The following is a 19,636-nucleotide window of genomic DNA, read 5'->3' as shown; positions in this document are numbered from 1 at the left end:
AAAACCAGGCCACATGCATGAGAACTGATGAAACAGCACAGCAGCCTGTAACTAGAAAAGAGATGGTTTCTTACAGGCACTTCCTTTCCTTGTCAACACAGATGACTAAACCAATGGACCAATTTAACAATAGCATCTTGGGGTTAAGAAAAACAACATCAACAAACCAGAAGAAGGAGATCGAGAAGAATTTCCCAGGTAGGAGGTAGTGTCACTCTTCAGGCGACACTGAAACTGGTCTGGCCTCTACAAAAAAAATAAATGGTTTGGCCTCTACAAAAAAAAATTACTCTAAAATATGGCACAGTCCCTGCAGCACACCTTCCACCCTGCAGGTCTGATGTGAAAGCACTGCTGCTCTGGATGAGAGAAACGGGTGCCTGAAGCCTTGGGGAGCGACCCTGGAAGGGTCCCCCACAAGAATCCTGTTTTAACAACTGATACATTGAGAAGAGCATCAACAGCTGCAATAGATTTAATTCCTGGCCCATGGGAAAAGAAATGAGACCATCCACAACACTCTGCTATAGAAACGGCTCATCCCCAGAAGCATTTATTCAATGAAAGGCACTAACACTTCTGTGGAAACAGAAACTGTTTCCACACATGCACCGTTCCAGGGAACTCTCTAGTGCATATAAGCAACGTGATTCAAGGTATTTTATAGCGATCTCACCAACGACCTGCCTCCTGGACTGGATTTTTTCTTTTTTTAAAGCTTTAAAAAGATATTTTGTAGAAAATACTACAAGAGAACAAGAAGAATCTAGAGTAACAGGCATCACCTCTCGTCTTTAGGTATCTCCCTACATGAAAAAATTGCTTCATCATTTCAGATTGTTCCATTCTGGAGAACTAAGAGTTTTAAGGATCTGGCTTTTGTTCTTCTTGACAGGAAGAGGCACCAAACATGAGTGACAGCAGGAGTAGTCCGTCCATTTAAAACTTAGGTAAACGTGTTGGTAAGAATGGCTTCCTGCTGCTGGTGGTGTAGGGTTCCAATGCCAACTGCTGGGGCTGGTAAAGGAGGTCTACTCACAAGACGGAGCTGAAATTTGAATCAGGAGGAAATGATTAATGAAGCACAAGCAAAGGAATGCATCTTGAGATCCTCTGATGCCACGGTGATATCTGCTGTCAGATACCGGGCAGTCCCAGCTGGGAGTAATGCAAAATGTTACCCTCCATCTCTCAAAGATCATGGCTCCAAGGCCATTATAGTGCACAACCTATCAGAGCAAACGGCAACTGCGAATCATCCTCCTGCTCACTTCAAGTACGTTGTTTCCTACCTGGGATCTTTCATCATCCTGTCTACTTTGACTAAAAACACTGAATAAAAGACAGCTCCAGTGCTGTTCTTCACCGCTAAATGGTGCTCTGAAGGGTGTAAGTGGCTTAAATTAGAACGCACGTTTCTTTGAGGCATCGACATCAGGCTTTTTTGCATTAAGCACCACAGAATTTTGCATTCAAGAACTGCAAACTTCATTTTCAAGAGGAACAACTTACCTTAAGCCTCAGCTGCTTTTCAAACCGTGGTGACACGAAGGACCATGGCCCCATGTTCTGTGGTTCTTCCTGACTCCAGATGAAGACTAAAGGAAGAATAAGGGTACATTACAAATGCACGTATTTGTCTTTTCAGCAACTCAAGAAAAACATTTTTTTCTTTTGTAGCACCTCTACCTTTTTTGTTTTGGCACTATCTTTGAAATAAAGGCTTCTAAGACTGAATTCCCTTGCAGGTCACAGCTCGCTGAAGTCAAACAAAAGTATGTCCACCAGTAGGGCACACTGTGGTCATATTCTGCTCTTCTACTGCCATTTTCAAAAGCTACTTATAAAGAACTGGACTGCAAAGACCAATGCAAAAAATGCCCCAAACGGTTCACTATGATTTTTAGTACGGCTTTATGGAAATTAACAATTGCAGAGAAACAAGTTCTTTCAGCACAAGTGGTAAACATTGGTATTATCCCACTTCAGAAACAATAGATGTATAAAGAGAAAAGCAAAGAGGAACAAGGCACTTCGACTCCTCATCCTAAAAGGCAGGTGACAGATTTAGTTCAGTAATTCAGAGGCTCTAGAAACAGGAAGGTAAAAATCCAGCTGACCTTTTGCATGGCTGTATTTGCTCAATTCTTGCTGTAAAGCTTCCAGGGGGAACGGACAGAGTTCTTCCAGTCTCACAATAGCTGTGTTGTGCTGTTTCTCTCCTAGTGTCTCTCTTTGCTTCACCAAAGCATAGTAATGCTTACCAGAACAGAGCACCACTTGGGTGACACTAAAGAAAAGTAAGAATGTTTCCAAGTTTAGTGTTTTACAGAAAGTCTATGCAGAACAGTTTCACACTTCCAGCAAAAACAACCAGTCAAATATCAAAGACAACTCTATAAAGCTAAATTGCTGCCCTAGACCATCTTTTCTCTTCTTTGCCTTCCTTCCCATTGCTGCCCAACAGTTGGCAAACGAACCTTTGGGCACAGTATGTCAGAGCCCAGAGCCACAGCTGTTAAGAGAAAGGGACAGGACTTCCTTTCTGAGCTTTTCCTCTAAGGAATCACAGAATCATAGAACAATTCAGGTTGGAAAAGACCCTTGGGATCATCCAGTCCAACCATTAACCCTACACTACAAGTTCACCCCACAACCACATCACCCAACACCCCATCTAAGCGACACTTGAACACATCCAGGGATGGCGACTCAACCACCTCCCTAGGCAGTCTGTTCCAGTGTCTGATCACTCTTTCCATGAAGAATTTCTTCCTAATGTCCAGCCTAAACTCGCCCTGTTGCAACTTGCAACCATTCCCCCTGGTTCTGTCCCTAATTACCTGTGAGAAGAGACCAGCACCAACCTCTCTACAATGTCCTTTCAAGTAATTGTAGAGCATGATGAGATCCCCCCTCAGCCTCCTCTTCGTTAAACTCAAAAGTAGAGCTACCTTTTAGGATCTACGGAGGAGTCACCAATGACAGGCTTGAATGTTGTTCTCGGCGCCATTTCTTCAAAACTTGATACAGCAGCCTACATGGTGGAAAAAATGAAAGTTACCAAATCTTGCTGCCTTCTCCCTCAGGCCAGAGTTGGGGAGAGGATACCAAAGACAGGGTTTGGCTAAGTACAAAAGAAAAAACCTTCCCTCTCCCTCCCATTCCCACTTCCTCTGATGAAAGGTGGGATTATCAAGAACGCCACCACACCTAGAATCAGTGTTACTTCTAACTCACTCCACTCAGCTTTAATTCTCAACCCATCCTGCCCCAAAAAAGGCAAAACCCCATTGATTCGACCTCAAAACAGAGAGAGGAGAATACAGAGGAAGAACAAAGAGAAAGGGGAAGAAAACACAGAAGAAGAGGAAGAAGAAGAAAAAATACGAAAAAAGGAAAAGAAAATTTTTCAGCTTACAGGAAGCCTCAGTAACACTTTGGGAGAAACAACAATGAGAGGTTTCCTGAAGTTTCGGACCATTTGCCGCCGGAGTAAATGGAAATACTGTGCTGGGGTGGTGGGATGCACAACTGACATGTTGACCTGGTCTCCATCAACTCCCTCTTCTGAGCTGTCACACATCTATAGAAGAACATCAATACCTTGTCAGGAAACAAGCAGTGAGCCAAATACGCAGGAGAGAATCCAGGCACACAAGGCACGCTGCCTAGTGTAAGAATAGAAGAGCAAATATACCAATTCAGACATTGATTGCAAAGAAAGAGCAACTTCACAGAAGAGCTAGCTTTAGCATTTAACTGGTAAGATTATACGTGAGCTGCCTCCTAGCAGCCTGTGACCAGGGCATGACTCCTCCATCACAGTGGCAGCATCCCTCTAAACGCGCTGCAAACCCCTCCTTAAGCCAGATGAAAAGGCTTTCATTTACTTACTGCAGTCACAAGGGCACAACGGTGAATTTTCTATTTTTTTTAAACACCATAGATTTACTAACTAGTACTTCATAGCATTCAGCGTGGTGTTTGTATGCTCCATGCTCAGCAGACAGATCTGAGTGGTTTGTACAAGATGGTGCCTGTTTCTGAGCCAGCCCCCAAAACATTTCCCATAAGAAGTGCTCATCTGAGGTCTGCTATTTGTAATTCAGCAATGCTGCCTCGTTACTGCCCTCATTCTGAGGTGCAGCACTAGGAGAAAGGACAGCAGGCAGTACTGAGCATATCCCACTGAGGCTGTGTGCAGAGGGCACAGGGCCTCTCTAAGCACTATGAAAATCTCCCGTGAGGAAATTCCATATTACTACACCCCCACTTGGGCAGCTGACAGAGGATGCAACAGGAACAACAAGCATTTATTGCAAGATGCCGTCAGAGCCTTGCTCCAAAGCTGTTGTGGCAGCATTTAAACCAAAACTGCTTCCTCACCACTTGTAGACCTACACCTTCTCATCACAGCTCCCCTTCTCCCTCTGCTTTCAGCCCATCCTGTGCCTATTTCATCGTGATGGTATCACCCTTTTATGTCTCCACCTTCTGACCTCACCAGCAGGTACACCAGGAAGGCAGGATTTTGTGGCAAGACCCCCGAGCACTGACTGCCAGTGCTGTGAGGTGGGATGTGTGAATCTGGGAGGTGTGGCGGGGTACCTGTAGGAACCGCTCCATCCTGCAGGACGAGTGCTCAGGGCCTGCACCATCATAGCCATGAGGAAGAAGAATTACTATCCCGCTCTGCAGAAGCCATTTAGCCTCACCTGAGAAAACACAACAAGGAGGGAGGAAAGAATAATTTCCACAGAACATAAACCCACAGAACCTGAAACATTCAGGAAAGAAGAACAGCTATTTTTCACATCATTAAAAACAAGCCTGAAGCATGCTGCTGGCATTTTGCCATGAGATTCGCAATAGTGAAACAGCACACATAGGATGATCTCAAGTTTCTGAAATTATCATGTAACTTCAGGCTTTCAGAAGACTTAAGCCTCCATGTGGGGCACATGCCACAGTGGATATTTTAAAGCTTACATCTAAAACATCACCACAGTATGCAAGAATCCTCTTACTGGAATTGTCTTTCCTGACTAAGAAGGGTCCTTCCTCACTAACAGGGGTCCTCAAAGGTGACTTTCCAGTAAGGAAACCCCTAACCATAATCCACACTGTATTTTTTGCATACCTTGTCATTTGGTCCTCTGCAGCATGACCCAGGCAGCACCCTGTGAGCCAGTCCTAGCTAACAGAATAGCACTAGCCACAGGCTAGGTATCCTGGGCTACTTATCCCGGGGCTCCATCAAATCTCCTGCGCTATTTAAAGGATTACAGTTAAACCCAGAAGCTAATTCATTCCAGCCTCAAACATATGTTGAGGATGGGTGGTTTTAGAGGGCCTCTGGTTTTCTATCTCTGATTACAGAGGGAGTGCAGAGGCCTAACTGAGGCTGGATGCCAAAACTCTGGACGCTTATACACAAGGACTCCCACTCGTAGCATTTCCTTGGCATGTTCCAGCTCCAGGAGGTCTTTTTGCAATATTTGAGCACTAAGAAAACATGCTAGAGAGAAACTTCGAGGTTGTTTTTAAGGCATTGTTGTGGGTTTGGTTTTTTTTTCAAATAATTACTGTTTTTCTTGTGTATTGCTTCAAGAATTTTTCAGATGCTGGTACAGCTTAAAAAGCTATCAACTACACACAGTAAAATAGGGAGGGGAAGAAAGGACATTAATATAATCAACTGTCCTTTTGGAATGACTGTCTTCTGCCAAGGCTGGGGTGTGTTTCATTTTAGATGGACTGTCTTCAGAGAAAAGCTGCATAGAAGTCAGGACCACACAGGCAAGCTCACAAGACTTCTTGAGAAAACAGAATTATTTTCTCAACATGTTGCCCTTTAAAGATGAATGATTTTCTAAAAATGGGCTTAGTACAAATGATTCATTTTTAAATATATTAGCTCCTTGTACACTCACCTCCAGAGATGAAAGTATCAAATATTATCTGGGCTCCATTAAAGAAATCTCCAAACTGAGCTTCCCAAATTGGCAGTAACTTAGGGCTCTCAATACTCATTCCATATTCAAAACCAAGCACAGCTTCTTCAGACAAGGGACTGTTACTCACCTAACAAAAGGAAATTGTTGGGAGGGGTGGGTGAAGAAGAAGATGACCTTTGGAACCAGGCACATCAGTGTGAGGCACACTGAGGACATGCACTCCTAAAAGCAATTGATGGTCACTTGTTTTTTCAGCACAATATGATGAAGGTTGTCTTCTGGACCACAGAACCTACCTCTAGGAAACCTTTCTGGTCTGGACACATATGATTCAGAGGAATGTAGGTATCATCTGTCTCCTGGCAAACCAACATCGCATGTCGTTGGCTAAATGTTCCCCTGCCAACATCTTGTCCACTTAGTCTGATGTTAAACCCTTGCAAGCAATAAACAAAACACTAGATTAGCATGTCATGTAAAAAGAAAACATGCAGGGCAACACCTCCTCATTTCTAAAATATTACTTTTGTTATGTCTCTTCTTGGATTTCCCCTCATCAGCAACAGCAAATCTGAGACGGAATTCTTAGCCAGCAGTAGCTCCAGCTCACAAGCACAGATATTTCTTTTTTCTCCTCTCTGCAGCCAAGAATTATTGTGGTAAATGGTTCAATTTACTGAAAGCAAACTACAAAAAATGTGCCTTGCGTATCATGCAGAACTGGAGGTATGAATTCAGGCTAGAGAGGAAGGTGAAAAACACAGCAGCACGAAACTATTTGGGAGGCCCCACTGGTGTCAGCTGCACTGATCACGTGCTTATCTCAATGCAGGAACGTTTAGGGGGAGTGGGAGGAAGCAATAGTTCTTAGCACTCAATCTACAAACATTAGTGACATACAGGACCTTCTCTTTGTACTGTGGAAATGCAAATTGTCAAATTTACACATCACACCAATCTTTAGATTTAGAAACACTTAAGAAGCATTTATACAAAAGCAAAAATATTTTGTCTGCTGACTAGTTGCCTCTTACCTTGGCTCAGCAGGGAACCAAACGCTAAAGTTTCAGCTGTTGCCCAGTCCAGCTTTCTTCCTTCCTCCATTTTTTGAACTCTCGACTAAACAAGTAAACAACAAGAAGTTACTATTTTTCTTTTTTTTTTTTTTTCCCCATCTGTAGCTCTCTTTGTGGTACAGATCAGTTTTAGAAGCTAGGGAAAAAAAACCCCAACACTATAGAGAGAAATGCCAAACTCCCGTAGCCAGCATAGGTAGGTCTGGACTACACCCAGTCTTATTTCAGCACATCCTGCAAAATGGTACCCTGAGGACAACAGACCCATGGATGACCTACGCATTCATTTCCCTGTCAACAAATGGTGGACCGACAAATTAGCCTGAAAATATAAAAAATCATAGCACGGCACAGAGCGTGCCCTCAACAGACTTTTGGTTTGTCAGGTTAGGAATGATGCAAAACACCACCAGGCGTTAAGTAGTTCATTCTCCAGAGCTCTCCCCTGTTGTCGTCTGCTGAACTGCAGACAAATCATCATGCTCAGCTGCGGCGTTCTTGCCTTGGGCTGGGAAACCAAGAACATTGGTCTTCTGAAATATTCAGCTCAAGGCCTCTCTGTGGCTGCCAACCAGACACCTGCGCTTGACCATCATTCATCAAAAGGCAATGTTCACAAACCCAAACCAATCCAATTATTGCAGCAAACTTAGCAGCTATCAAAAGCCGGCTGTCAAACTTGGCCACATGTGCGTGTTTTTTATTTTTATATACATATAAATAAAACATTCTGAATATATATATATAAAAACAATAACACTCACTATATATTAAACATTAACACTACATATATACATATAAAAATAAAACATTATTGCTCACTATATATCTAAAACATTCATTACTGGCTTTAGAAACTGTGTACACTATTACCAAGTTCCTGATTCATTCTGTCACAAAGTATTCAATATATCATAAAAACATAAATAATAGAGACTATTTTGATAAATTACTATTATAAGTAAGAATAATAAACTGTATTTTCTCTAAGCTTTTTCTTCATTGCAGAAAATATTGTTGAAATAACAAAATTAAGTATATGGTCAGGTTTGGGGAAAAGGACATGCCTATCTTCAAAACTGGAGGAAAACTGACATAATCTCAGCCTTGAAAAAGAGAGGAAGATGGTTTTTCTTCACAGAATCACAGACAGAATACTGGAGAATACTATTTTTCTGGAGAATACTATGCTATTCTCTAACTGGCAGCCTTGCTGTGTTTAGTTATTCCTGTACCAAGCCATATGTTCGAGTGACAAGACGAGACGTATCGTTGTGCTCGACCGACCTGTGCGTAGGTCTTCAGAAGATGGCTGTGCATCTGAAGTTCTTCAGGCACCTCTACAGACTTGACCCCGATAAACTGCAGAAGTGGCACAGGCATACCAGTGTCCCACGTGGTGATTTTAGCAGAAGGCTCAACGAAGCCTTTCCAGTGAGCCTGCAGGTTGGTAGCAGGTGGACTGTACAAAGTCATGTTGGCAAGATGATCGTTCAGTTTCGAATAGTACGTCGTCTTTATCTCGGATACTTCGACCTCAGTCATGAGCCCAGCAGCTATGAGACGTTCTGCATATGTGTCTGGGATACTCTTACGGGATCTGTCAGAAACGGAATCAAACCCATAGACATTAAGCCTGAAAACTGCAGAACAAGGAAACGCCACCCTCGTACTCTCAAGTACCACAGTCAACTAAAATAAGCGATGTCTCAGTGCATTATATGCATTTGCATGGAGTTGGTTTTCCTGGTATTTCCAGAAAGGTAACAATTCTCTTCAATATGTGCTTTATAGTCCTTTATCTTTTTTTAAAAAGTGCCTATAGTTGGAAGTTACAGGTAAAAGCAAGTCAAAAACCCTCCCAGTCAGACTGACTCTGTGCTAGCATGCCTATTTTCTTCAGACACGCTCACAGTAGAATTTCAGTATTAGCTGAGCACCAAGCCAACCATTCCAGAAATGCTTCACCTAATACACCAGAATTCATTGCCCAGTAAATTTTTACGTGTATTTTTCTTCGGGGATACATTTAAATGCTCCTAAAAATGAGTGCCCAGCAGGACCCTCCTGGCACAGAGAAGAAAACTTTTGCCTTCTGATTACTAGTGATCCTGAATTTGAAATCCAAGGGCTACGTGCAAGATTGCTGATGAAGACACAAGGACACTTGGGGTTTCCCCATGGGGTGGCGTTACCCTTACCTGATGATTTTGTACATGGTGGGGTTGGTGAAGAACGGTTCATCAAGTTCATTGTGTCCCCACTGCCTGTAGCACAGCAAGTCTACTATCACGTCCCTGCGGAACTGGCGTTGGTACTCGACAGCCAGTCGTGTGGCACGGACGACTTCTTCAGGATCATCCCCGTTCACGTGGATAACTGCACAGCCAACAATTTTACCTGCCCAGGGATTCAAAGCATAACACAGTAATTACACCCAGCCCCTTCCAAAGAAAGTGGACACACACCTGCTTTGCTGACAATTGCAGACAACTCATGGGAAGTGCATTTAACAAAACCAAATCTATAAAAGATTCTGTGATGCGGGCTGGGGTAAGGAGCAAGTAGGTGTCTTCCCCGAGAGAAAGTGCAATTAGCCCAACCTGTTATATTTGTCACACTTTGAGCACAGCTTCTTTACCTAGAGGACTTCCTCTACATAGTTCCTGCATCTTATTCACCTGGGTGTAAGTCTGCAGGGAATGGGAGAGAACTACTTTATCATTTCTCATTAGAAAAAACCAAACTGAGTTGTGTTTCCTTCTTATTCTAAGCTATCAGTATGAATTCATACAGGGCGGAAACAATCTTCTCCCTGGCTAGCAGTCATTCTACCCACTGCTCCTCCAGACAGAAAGGTCTTTTTGTTAAAGAGAACACGGCAAAATTCAAATGTCTTAATATCCTCTCCTGTATAACAATGTGAATGCAACTGGAATGCAACCAAGTGCTTCCCCTCGTACTTTATCTGCCCAAATTCTGGGAAATTAAAATACTTCAGCCACCCCTGACCCACATCAAGTTTCCCTCCTATAGCAAAATCGTGAAGCTCGAATGGGTAACATCCCCTTCTCCTCACTAACCAGCTAAGAAGAAAGTAAAACTAAGGATGGAGGAAAAAAAAGAAAAAACACAAAAAAAACCCGCAACACAAAACCAGCTCAGGGAAAAGTAATAACAACATATGCTACCTACCTTGTCAGATTTAATGAATCTACATGTTCAGTTTGATGAAACCATAACAAAAACACTGGATGTTCAGTCTTAAAAACATCCATTGGTATATTTTTAATTATAGGAGACATACACAAGGGAACTAACTGCTATGTCTCTGATGTTGCTGATTATAATACACCCATTTGTCACTAAAAGAAAGACCAGTCTGAAGCAAAATAATTCTAATTTAAGCTTAGAAATGGTATGAGCCTCATCTTTCCATCAAAAGCTCAATAAGCACATCCAAGAACAAACAAAACAAGAAAACTAAGGAGTATCTGATTTATAAAAAAAATCTCACTCAGAAAACACACTGGAATGATTTTGATTAAATTTAACAAGATGCATTTTAAATATATCTATTATATACTCCATCACAATACATTTTTTAAAGCTGTCAGTGATATGGCAGGAATTAAATGAGTTATAAAGACCCGACAGTAATCGTGCAAATATTTTATGACACCCTATGAAAATGTGGCATGATTTTCCCTTGGTATTTAGTCTTTGCCATAAAGCAGATGGGGGAGGGCATATTTTGAGCATCTAAATTTTTGCTAGTGGGAGGTAATAACAAATAATAATGTTAATTTCTACTGTATCATAAAAAATACATATATTAATCTAGTTCCCTAGAGCTGACAGGCACTTGCTATAAAAAGCCCCTAGCTTATATTCACCCTGGAGTTAAAAATCCTTTCTGACAGAACGGGCAATCTTCCTTCTGATTCAGCTATACACTTACCAATATCACTACAGTACAGAGATGATCTTCCTCGCTCTGGAGGAGTGGTATAGCCCAGCTGATTATTAACAATCAAATGGATGCTCCCACCAACTCTGAAATGTGGTAGATTAGAGAGGGTCAGTGTTTCAGGAACAATCCCTTGCCCAGAGAAAGCAGCATCGCCATGAACCTACATTAGGGAAGAAGATGGGAAAGTCTCTTTAGAAAACACTGGAGGAAGAGCAAAATCAAAACCGTAAACTCGTTAAGCGAGGCTGGTTTTAACTGAGTGGGTAGAACAGATGCAGTTTCAGCCAGATTCACTTCTTAACCCCTTTCAGATCACCGTTTTCATTACTTTTTTCTCACTAACACAAGGTCATAGCAGCCAACGGCTGCCTGATGTAATCCCTACCTGGAACTGACCTATCATCTCTTAAAATGGCTCCACTAGTGTAAAGGTGACCGGAAGCATCACGGCTACAGCAAAGGTGCAGCATGTCAGGGGCAAGTCGCTGACCCCCGAGCAAAACGAAACCAGTCACCACAGCATTCAACGCCTGCCTGGCTGAACTGGGATTTGGGCTATTCCTGCCTTATCAAATAGAGAAAAAAAAAAAAGACGCAACAGGAAAAAAAGTGGAAATGGAACTGAATGGAAGCACTTAAAAGCAAATAAAAGCTTTAAGAGGGAAATAAACCCAAATTTCTTAGTTACATTTCAAAACTACAAATAAATGTTGCAAATTAAAAAAAAAGTTTGGAAATGGAGAGGAAACTACTGTGATATCCGACACAGGTTTCCAAAAAGGCTACAAGGAGGATCATCTAGCATTGCAATATTAAGAAAGTAGAGATAGTTCTCCATTGATGAGTATGGTAATAGCTTCCTCAGAATGCAGATTCAATCCTTTGCAGACCAAAGTCACTATGCAAACCGATGTAGTTTCGTACTGAAACCAAACTACAGTTCTACTTTCTAGTTATGGGACAATGTTTTCAAGCTTTAAGAGACTTTTAGAGGTGCAAGTACACCTGGAAGAGAGTACAGTTGCAATCAACCAGTGAAATGACAGCACTGGCTTTTATACACTTCTAATATATATACTTTTTTTAAAAGGCATCACAGGAAAACAAAGTTAACCACTGCAAGAGAGACAACACAGCATCCCCACTCTGTCCCTTGCCATGCTAAGCTTGTTTCTGCGGTGCTGGATTTTCACTTTTCCCTTCTGGTTTCTTCTACTGCCTAAGGCAGCTATGTATTTCAGGGACACCACTGGAATGAAGACCACAGAACATCTGAAAGAACTTCATGGCCTTCAGTACATCCCAAAGCATTAAAGCCTACAGACAGCGTGACTATCCAAACTACACAAGACTTTTCCTATGCACCTCAGACCTCAGAGGACTGAATTCCTGTGGTGTAGGTAGGGTTTTACTCATTTCAGCAGGTTAGCTGGAAACAGTTGTTGCTAGCGTGTGTTTCTTCCAGGCAGCATTAGCAAAGAACATAAAAGCATGATCACCACAAAGTTTAATTCATCAGTGACCCTGATAGTGGAACGTCAAATGTGACATTTATTTCAGGAAGACCTTATTCTCAGATTTCAATTCAAATCATAAACGCCAGTAGTTGCCTGATGTCCAGGAAGTGGCGTTACAGTATGTGAGAAGGTGAAAAACAAGCCACTCTTCAGCAAAGATGGACAATTAAATATTGCAGAAGTGTCCACGGTAGTTAACCAAAAAGAGTTTCATAGTCTTCATATATTCTGAGCACACTTAAGTTCCAGAAAAGAAGATCTTCAGACCTTGAGCAACCAGGCTCACCACTAACAATGGCTGATCTTTATTCTTTTTACCCTGGCACTCAGGCTAGTGGAAGAACAGAACAAATGTCAGAGCAAACCTCAATTCAGAGTTTCTACACTTCCACTTCTGAAGAGAAAGCACTATGAAAACAGAACGCCCAAACAGAAACTTCCAAACCAAGATTGTGAAACAGTGTCTGCTTTCATCTCTTTCTTCTCATTTAGCTGAATGAGAGCAGTTAACATTTCACAACAGTAAAAATTTGCCTGTATTTTTTAAATCTATTAAAAATCATTAAATCATTTTCTTTCTTTTGGGAATACTTTGAGTCAGTTTACTAACAGGGAGGTGGCTAGCTCAGAGCTAAATGTCGCTCTTCTCTACTGTGCAACCTTCTCTACTACTTACCCCTTCCATAAACACAAAGCTAATTTTTTCTTGCGTAGGAAGGGTCAATTTGTCCTGAGGAATCTTTGTTTAAAGAGTCAAGGTAGTTTCCTTACAACACAATGAAGATCTAACATTATGAGACAGAACTGAAAGAGCAATGATATCTTAGCAAACTAACTGACATAATAGGAGAAGCTTCTTTGGGCAACAAACTTTTCTTCCTGCACTTGCATGCCTCAAAGCCTTTTTATTTTAAATAAATGGATAAACAAATAGAACATTAATGACACCAACTTGCCTCCAGTTTTCTCAATATTTCATATTCTCCCTTCTGCTTTTTCTCAGTAACCACATTCTCCAGAAGGAAGCAAAACATTTATTTCACTGAAATGCATTTTCACTTCTGCATCACAGGAGAACAGTTCTGTCCCAACTCATTTTTACTCCAAGCTTTAAAAATGTTTATGAGATTGACTCACATTTCCAAGTTGAATACAATGCCAGAAAATAAAGTTTATCAAGGAACTATTTACGACAGTCTCCACAGCTACAAAAGACAGTTCAAGGAGTAAAAACCAATTCTAACATACTCTTCTATAAAATGACAGAATTCTAAATCCTCCTGTATATTTTGCAACCTTGTTAATAGCTCTTCTCCAGATGCCTTTAATTTAAAAGGAGGCTAACAGTGGTGGTTTAAACACAAAAGTGGTCTGTGAGGAAAAGTACATGTGGCTCTCGATGCAGAGTATTATTAAAATAAAGGATGGTATCAGAACTGGTTCGTCAGAAACCCTAAAGTGGAATTATTTAAATGACAGTATCAACATATACGTCACTTTGAAATCTTCCTTGCCCTCCTCTTTCTTCACAAAGAAGATCCCAGTTCTTCACATTCAACATTAATTTAGTTTTGCCTGGAATTTCTATATACACCACTTCTATTTACATGCTACTTCAGAAAGTCTTACAAAGATCGGTAACAAATCGTGAGCGAAATACCTGCAGGCAAATAACTCTGTCTCCAGGCTGGGCGGAGCTCTCTGGGGAGTAATCTCCATCGAGCAGAGTCTGTTGCCTTCCTCGTGTCTTGCCCACGGCCACTGGATTGATTGCTTCTAAGTGTGAGGGGTTAGGTAGCAGGGTGACATGCACGGGCCTGTGGGAACCGAAGTCGAGATCTACAGAAGATGTCAGATGGGAAAGAACATCCCCGATGGCTGCCGAATTCTCTGGAAACTCACTCAGACCACGCATCTTACGGAACATGAGCTGCATGGAAACAAATTTCGTTAAAACCCCTTTCCAATTCATTGACACAACAAAAGAAAAACATTTACAGAATTGTACGCTCTCCCACTCCCAAAATTGCAAGGATGCTTCTGGTAACAGCACGTAAGACCATTCATTAGAGTTCTTTTAACTGACATTGGGCTGAAGTGCTGACAGGAGAGATAAACACTCTCAAACAGGCAACTTTTTTATTGCTCCAGCAATTGCAACACGACACACTTCTGAGATTTTATTTTCCTGCAAATAAATCAGGCACAGAGCAACTGCCAATGAGATGATAAACCTCTTACCTCAGGCGGAAGCTGAAGTAAACCCGTGAGAAGATTAAGTCTTCCACGATGAGGCATCCCAACAATGATATCAGTCACGCCGCTGAACGCACACATCTTGAACAACTCATGGAAGAAACCCATCATACTTTCGGCTCCTTCACCACCATATCGCTTCACTGTGGCAAACTTTGTGGCTAAGAAGTGATCAAATTCCTGTTAAAAACAGGGTAACTTCAGCATTAGGTTGTTTTAAGCCACAGTGTTCTGCTTATAAAACTGAACTATAATTTATGTTTGTACCTTTAAGGCACACAAACCTAAGCACATCCCTTGCAAGTCTCAGCTCATTCACCATCCACACAGCCCAAGACCAGAAGCTATTATGACTACAAGAAATCAGTTCGCATCTCCTCTTAAGCAGAAAAATGTTGGATCAAGGATCAAAATCTTAACACAGAAGAGATGCATGAAGAAACATTAACGCCGGAGCAATTTAAAAATGCCTTGACAGTTTACCTATTTTAGGTGGAAGTTAAGAAATGGTGTTGTTTTACAGTATAAACTTTAACTATCCTGAGATGCAAAGTGCTAGAGAAGCACAGAATTTCATTTTTAATACTATTAGACACAGTCCTTAGTACACAGGTACTTGAGAGGATAATAAGCAAATACCTATTTACTTCATTTTCCTCTCACTCCTTCCATTTCACTCCATTCATCTACTCCCAGACATCTCTCCTAAGTGACAAAGTTCTGGAAGCCCTGGAAGTGTCTGTAGTGTTTTGCAAGACTGAACATAAACAAAGTCAGTACTAAGAAGGGAAGACTGAGCCACAGCCAAAGATCTGAGTCTACTTCTGAACAGCTTCTAGTAAAGTAACATGTAGTCCTAAGGAATAACATATACAAAACTAATCACATACAGCCGCAATTTTTTCCTGTCAGGGTTACATTCCACAGTCTAAGTACAGTTTTGATCATATTGAAATCAAAATAGGTTAAATGAGGGTCCTTATTTCAATGTCCTGTGTCACTGTCAAATTCCTCTAACTGCCAAAGAGGCAAGAAAAATACAAAATGTGCCACATATTTCTGCTTAGCCATTGGTAAATATTACATTTTAACACTCCTTTCACTTGGAAAACTGGAAACAGTGACACCTTCACAGATCCTGCTCTTCTACCTTTCCATCCTTCTGGATAACATGGGGAGAAAAGGGGGAGGGAGAGGGGAAAGGAAAGATTTCATAGTGCAGAAGTATTGGAATAAATTTTCTCTGTACATTTTGCAAGTACATCTATCTTTCACTTCCTTACAGAATGCATTGAACAGAAGTTCCTTTGCTGAAAAGCAGCAAATTTACCAATGCTATATGGCTAACACCTCAGTCCAACTGTTCTGTACACTCAAAACCCTGAGAGACATCACACTTTCAAGCCAGTGAAACAGATCAGCCTGAGGATGAAAGGAAAACACAGAACAGCTACATGAGAGCAAAAAATTTCATAGAGCTCTGCCCAACCTTGCATTCACATAAATTCTAATATAAGCTGTCAGATCATTAACCTAAGAAGTACTGAAGAGTGAATACTCATGAATTTGTAGGGTCATTATTTGTGTCTCCAGATGATAAAGAATATTTGTTACAAGAATATATATTACACAGAATCTACATTCTAATTAGTTCTAAAAGCCTTTTGAGACGGAAATTTTTTTTTTCTAGAAATAATTTCCAAAGTAATCAATGCAAAAGCTATTTGTTTCAAAAATTAACTCCTAAGTAAATTCAGGAGCAACCTCCAATGACATTTCTGCATTTGTGTATTCCACTTTTTCAGGCAAAACTTTGTAATTCCTCCTCCTGCACAGTGCCGAGGCCTTTCAGGATAGTGATTTTTCATTTTCTGCATGAATGATGGACTGGAGCAGTAAAGGGTTCATGACAGACTCCACAACTCTTACTACAATCCAAAAATAATGAACAAGGTACCTGGGATTCCAACATCAGTTTGCACAAGTGCTTTTTCTCTTCAGGTGTAAATGCTTCTTGCTTTAGTTCTTCAAATCTTTTAGCAAACCATTCTCTCTCCTCTAAAGTTGAAAGCTGACTTGTTTCTATGGAAATATGCCCGCAGTATATATGGTCAAGATAAGCCAACACATCTTCTAGAGAAGCCTCTTCTTTCCCCATATTTAGAAGCCCTAGTTGGAAATAAATATTATTAGCAACTTGGAGGGAGGAAGGGAAGCACTAAGACCTAAACTGTTGTCTTGCAATTACGTTAATGTTTTGAGCATACAAATTAAGTCTTGTCTTGCTCCATTTAAAAACAAAATGGAAGAAATTACTTTATAACTGTGCTTCAGTGTTATGGATAAGAGTCTCTTGCTTCTTTGTAAGGTGTTCAAAATGCCCTTCTGAAAGAGTTTACCATGAACAACACAAAGTCACTGTTTTTGTGACTCAGTATAACACTTGATATGTTGTGGCTCAGAGAGATGAACTCCAATCCCAGCTGCATCTCAAGTATTTCAGCAGGTGGAGAAAATAAAGTATACAGACTCGCCTTTGTCCAAGGCCACAGAGAGTCTACAAGATCTAAGACAAGACAAGTCTCTTCTTCTGATGCAGTGTTCTGGCAAGCTTCACTACAGTGTTACGTATTAAATCATGGAATGTTATAGCAACACAAGAAATTAACGTATAACCTCGGTAGATGTAAGTACAAATACAAATTCCCACAATTTCCAGAAATGCTAGAAGGTAGCCACTCATTACACAACGCTTTCTGCAACAAACATATAAGAAGGCTGAAGTTAATAATTTTTGGGCCAACAGTTCATCACTGATTCAAATACCACTCAATATTTGGCTCTACCACAGAGGCCACAGCGACTCAATAAATCACCAATGAGGACAATTTGCTGTGATAAGGACTTACCTGTAGTAATGAGAGGCCCATGAAGAACTTCTGCCAACTCTTGGATTTCGGGTACCATGTTCATAACAGCTTGGCCAGCAAACAGTGGGTTTATTTTGGCTGCCTTGTGGCCATGTTCAGCATATGCAGTTATTAAACGAGCAAGAGCATGGTCAACTAAAAGCAAAAAGCAGAACAGTATCACACACGCACTCACACTGAATCCATCTACAACACCAGCACAGGAGTATTCTCTCCATTTATAATCATCAAGGTTCTGGCTGGAAAGATAATTTTTCTACGCAATTGTTTTCACCGTAGCACCTCACAACAGCTCCCATTATTAAACTCCTAAATCTTCTCACCCGTCAAATTTTCAGTCTCTTGTAAACATATGCAGAACTATTTCATTTTGCTTTGTAACTCTTTACAACAACAGGTATGCCCGACTCGGGAATGGCACTGTACCAGTGTGCAAAGTCTCATTTCCTCAACCACCTCAAATTACACTGCTTGTGCTTCCCTATTCCTTGCTGGAATGACAGGAAGACAGGGTCTTAACAATAATTTGGGTCCTACAATTTCAAAAACCGGCTGTGTCTGCAGGAAGCACTTGCCAACAGCATATGAATGCATTGGGCCAGACGTATGAAAAATTCAAAACATGTGGAACATGTTTTTCAAGAGACATCAGCAACACACTGTCGCCGGTGTTTTGCATCAAGGTCAGAAAATTGTCAACATGAGCAAAACTTGGCCAGCTGGAAGGTCACACACACATTACTGTCATTGATGGTACAGACCAGGTCAATAAATTGTAACCCAGTAAAATAAATTGCAAGCAGTATAATAAATTGTAAGCAGAATCTGCTACAAATTAATGACATAAAACAGTTTATAGTGCATTTCTGAGGCGTAGGGTGGTTCACCCTCATAAAGATGCAATGCTGACAGTACTCAGGTCTGAAGACTTTAATTTTCCAAACTAACGCAATTTCTGAGACCATTCTGCAAAGTTATTTCTCTCGACATCTGTACTTCCATTGCGGGCACTCTGCTCCTGCCGTTACATTCACATGGCCAGGCTGTTCAAAATAGGCCCTTTTCTCTACAGAGTTCTACAAGAGAAAAACATAATCCTCACATTTCCCACAACACTCTCCGCAAGAAAGCCACTTAAAAGCAATTTTTAAAATCTAACACTGAAATATCTTAACCCTTTCCTTGCTTAACAAGGAGACTACTTAGTGACGGGACTCGGTGTCCACGAGCTTACAAACGGTTTTCACTCCTGCTTCACCACAACGGGCTTAAATCCTACCGGAGTCTCCTTGGGTGTTAATGTGGGGATGCCGCTCCTACCCTAAAGAGTTTACTGCTTGAAATTACTTTTCTGCACTATAAAACTGAGCTAAAAGCATCAGCTGTTGCTATAGGGGAGAGTTATCTGTACTTCGCTAGGTCAAGCACCGGAATGTGATAAAGGAAAACCACAGGCGCATGGCACAGGTGCAGTAAAACTCCACAAGAGCGTAGCACCAAAGTAACTTCAAAACTCTTACAAGTCCCTTCTGCCCGTGGAGCTGGGCAAGGCATCAGGCGGCTCCCTGGCGAACTGAAGCAGCAGGGACCGGGACCAACACGTTAGGAAGAAGTTCTTCCCCATGAGGGTGGTGAGACCCTGGCATAGGCTGCCCAGAGACGGGGTGGAAGCCCCATCCCTGGGAGTTGTTAAGGCCAGGCTGGATGGGGCTCTGGGCAGCCTGATCTAGTGGGGATGTCCCTGCCCAGGGCGGGGGGTTGGAACTCGATGATCTTTAAGGTCCCTTCCAAGGCTGACAATTCTGTGATTCTGTGACACCCTTCGGGAGCCCCGAGGAGATTCCGCGGCCCCGACGCATCAAGGCAACGAGAACAAAAGACAAAAACGCCTCAGATCGACGCTTCAGCGCCCTCGGACTTCGGG

General features: G+C 41.6%; 1 protein-coding gene across 1 annotated transcript; it reads right to left on the bottom strand.

Annotated features, from left to right (window-relative positions):
- Positions 1-607: 607 nt before the first annotated feature.
- DHTKD1 (dehydrogenase E1 and transketolase domain containing 1) lies at positions 608-17,847 on the bottom strand (the record flags this gene model as incomplete). The annotated part of the gene is made up of 16 exons (XM_009876236.1): positions 608-1,048; positions 1,513-1,598; positions 2,121-2,290; positions 2,955-3,037; positions 3,422-3,586; positions 4,612-4,718; positions 5,937-6,087; positions 6,257-6,396; positions 6,995-7,079; positions 8,324-8,636; positions 9,238-9,436; positions 10,998-11,169; positions 14,187-14,456; positions 14,768-14,962; positions 16,740-16,951; positions 17,692-17,847. Coding segments are annotated over 16 exons (2,606 nt in total), but the record flags the coding sequence as incomplete, so codon positions are not given.
- Between the last annotated feature and the right edge of the window lie 1,789 nt (positions 17,848-19,636).

Source organism: Apaloderma vittatum, unplaced genomic scaffold, assembly GCF_000703405.1.
Source record: "Apaloderma vittatum isolate BGI_N311 unplaced genomic scaffold, ASM70340v1 scaffold2689, whole genome shotgun sequence".
NCBI lineage: Eukaryota > Metazoa > Chordata > Aves > Trogoniformes > Trogonidae > Apaloderma > Apaloderma vittatum.
Note: the sequence above shows the minus strand (reverse complement) of the source record. Positions and strands in the feature narration are given on the sequence as shown.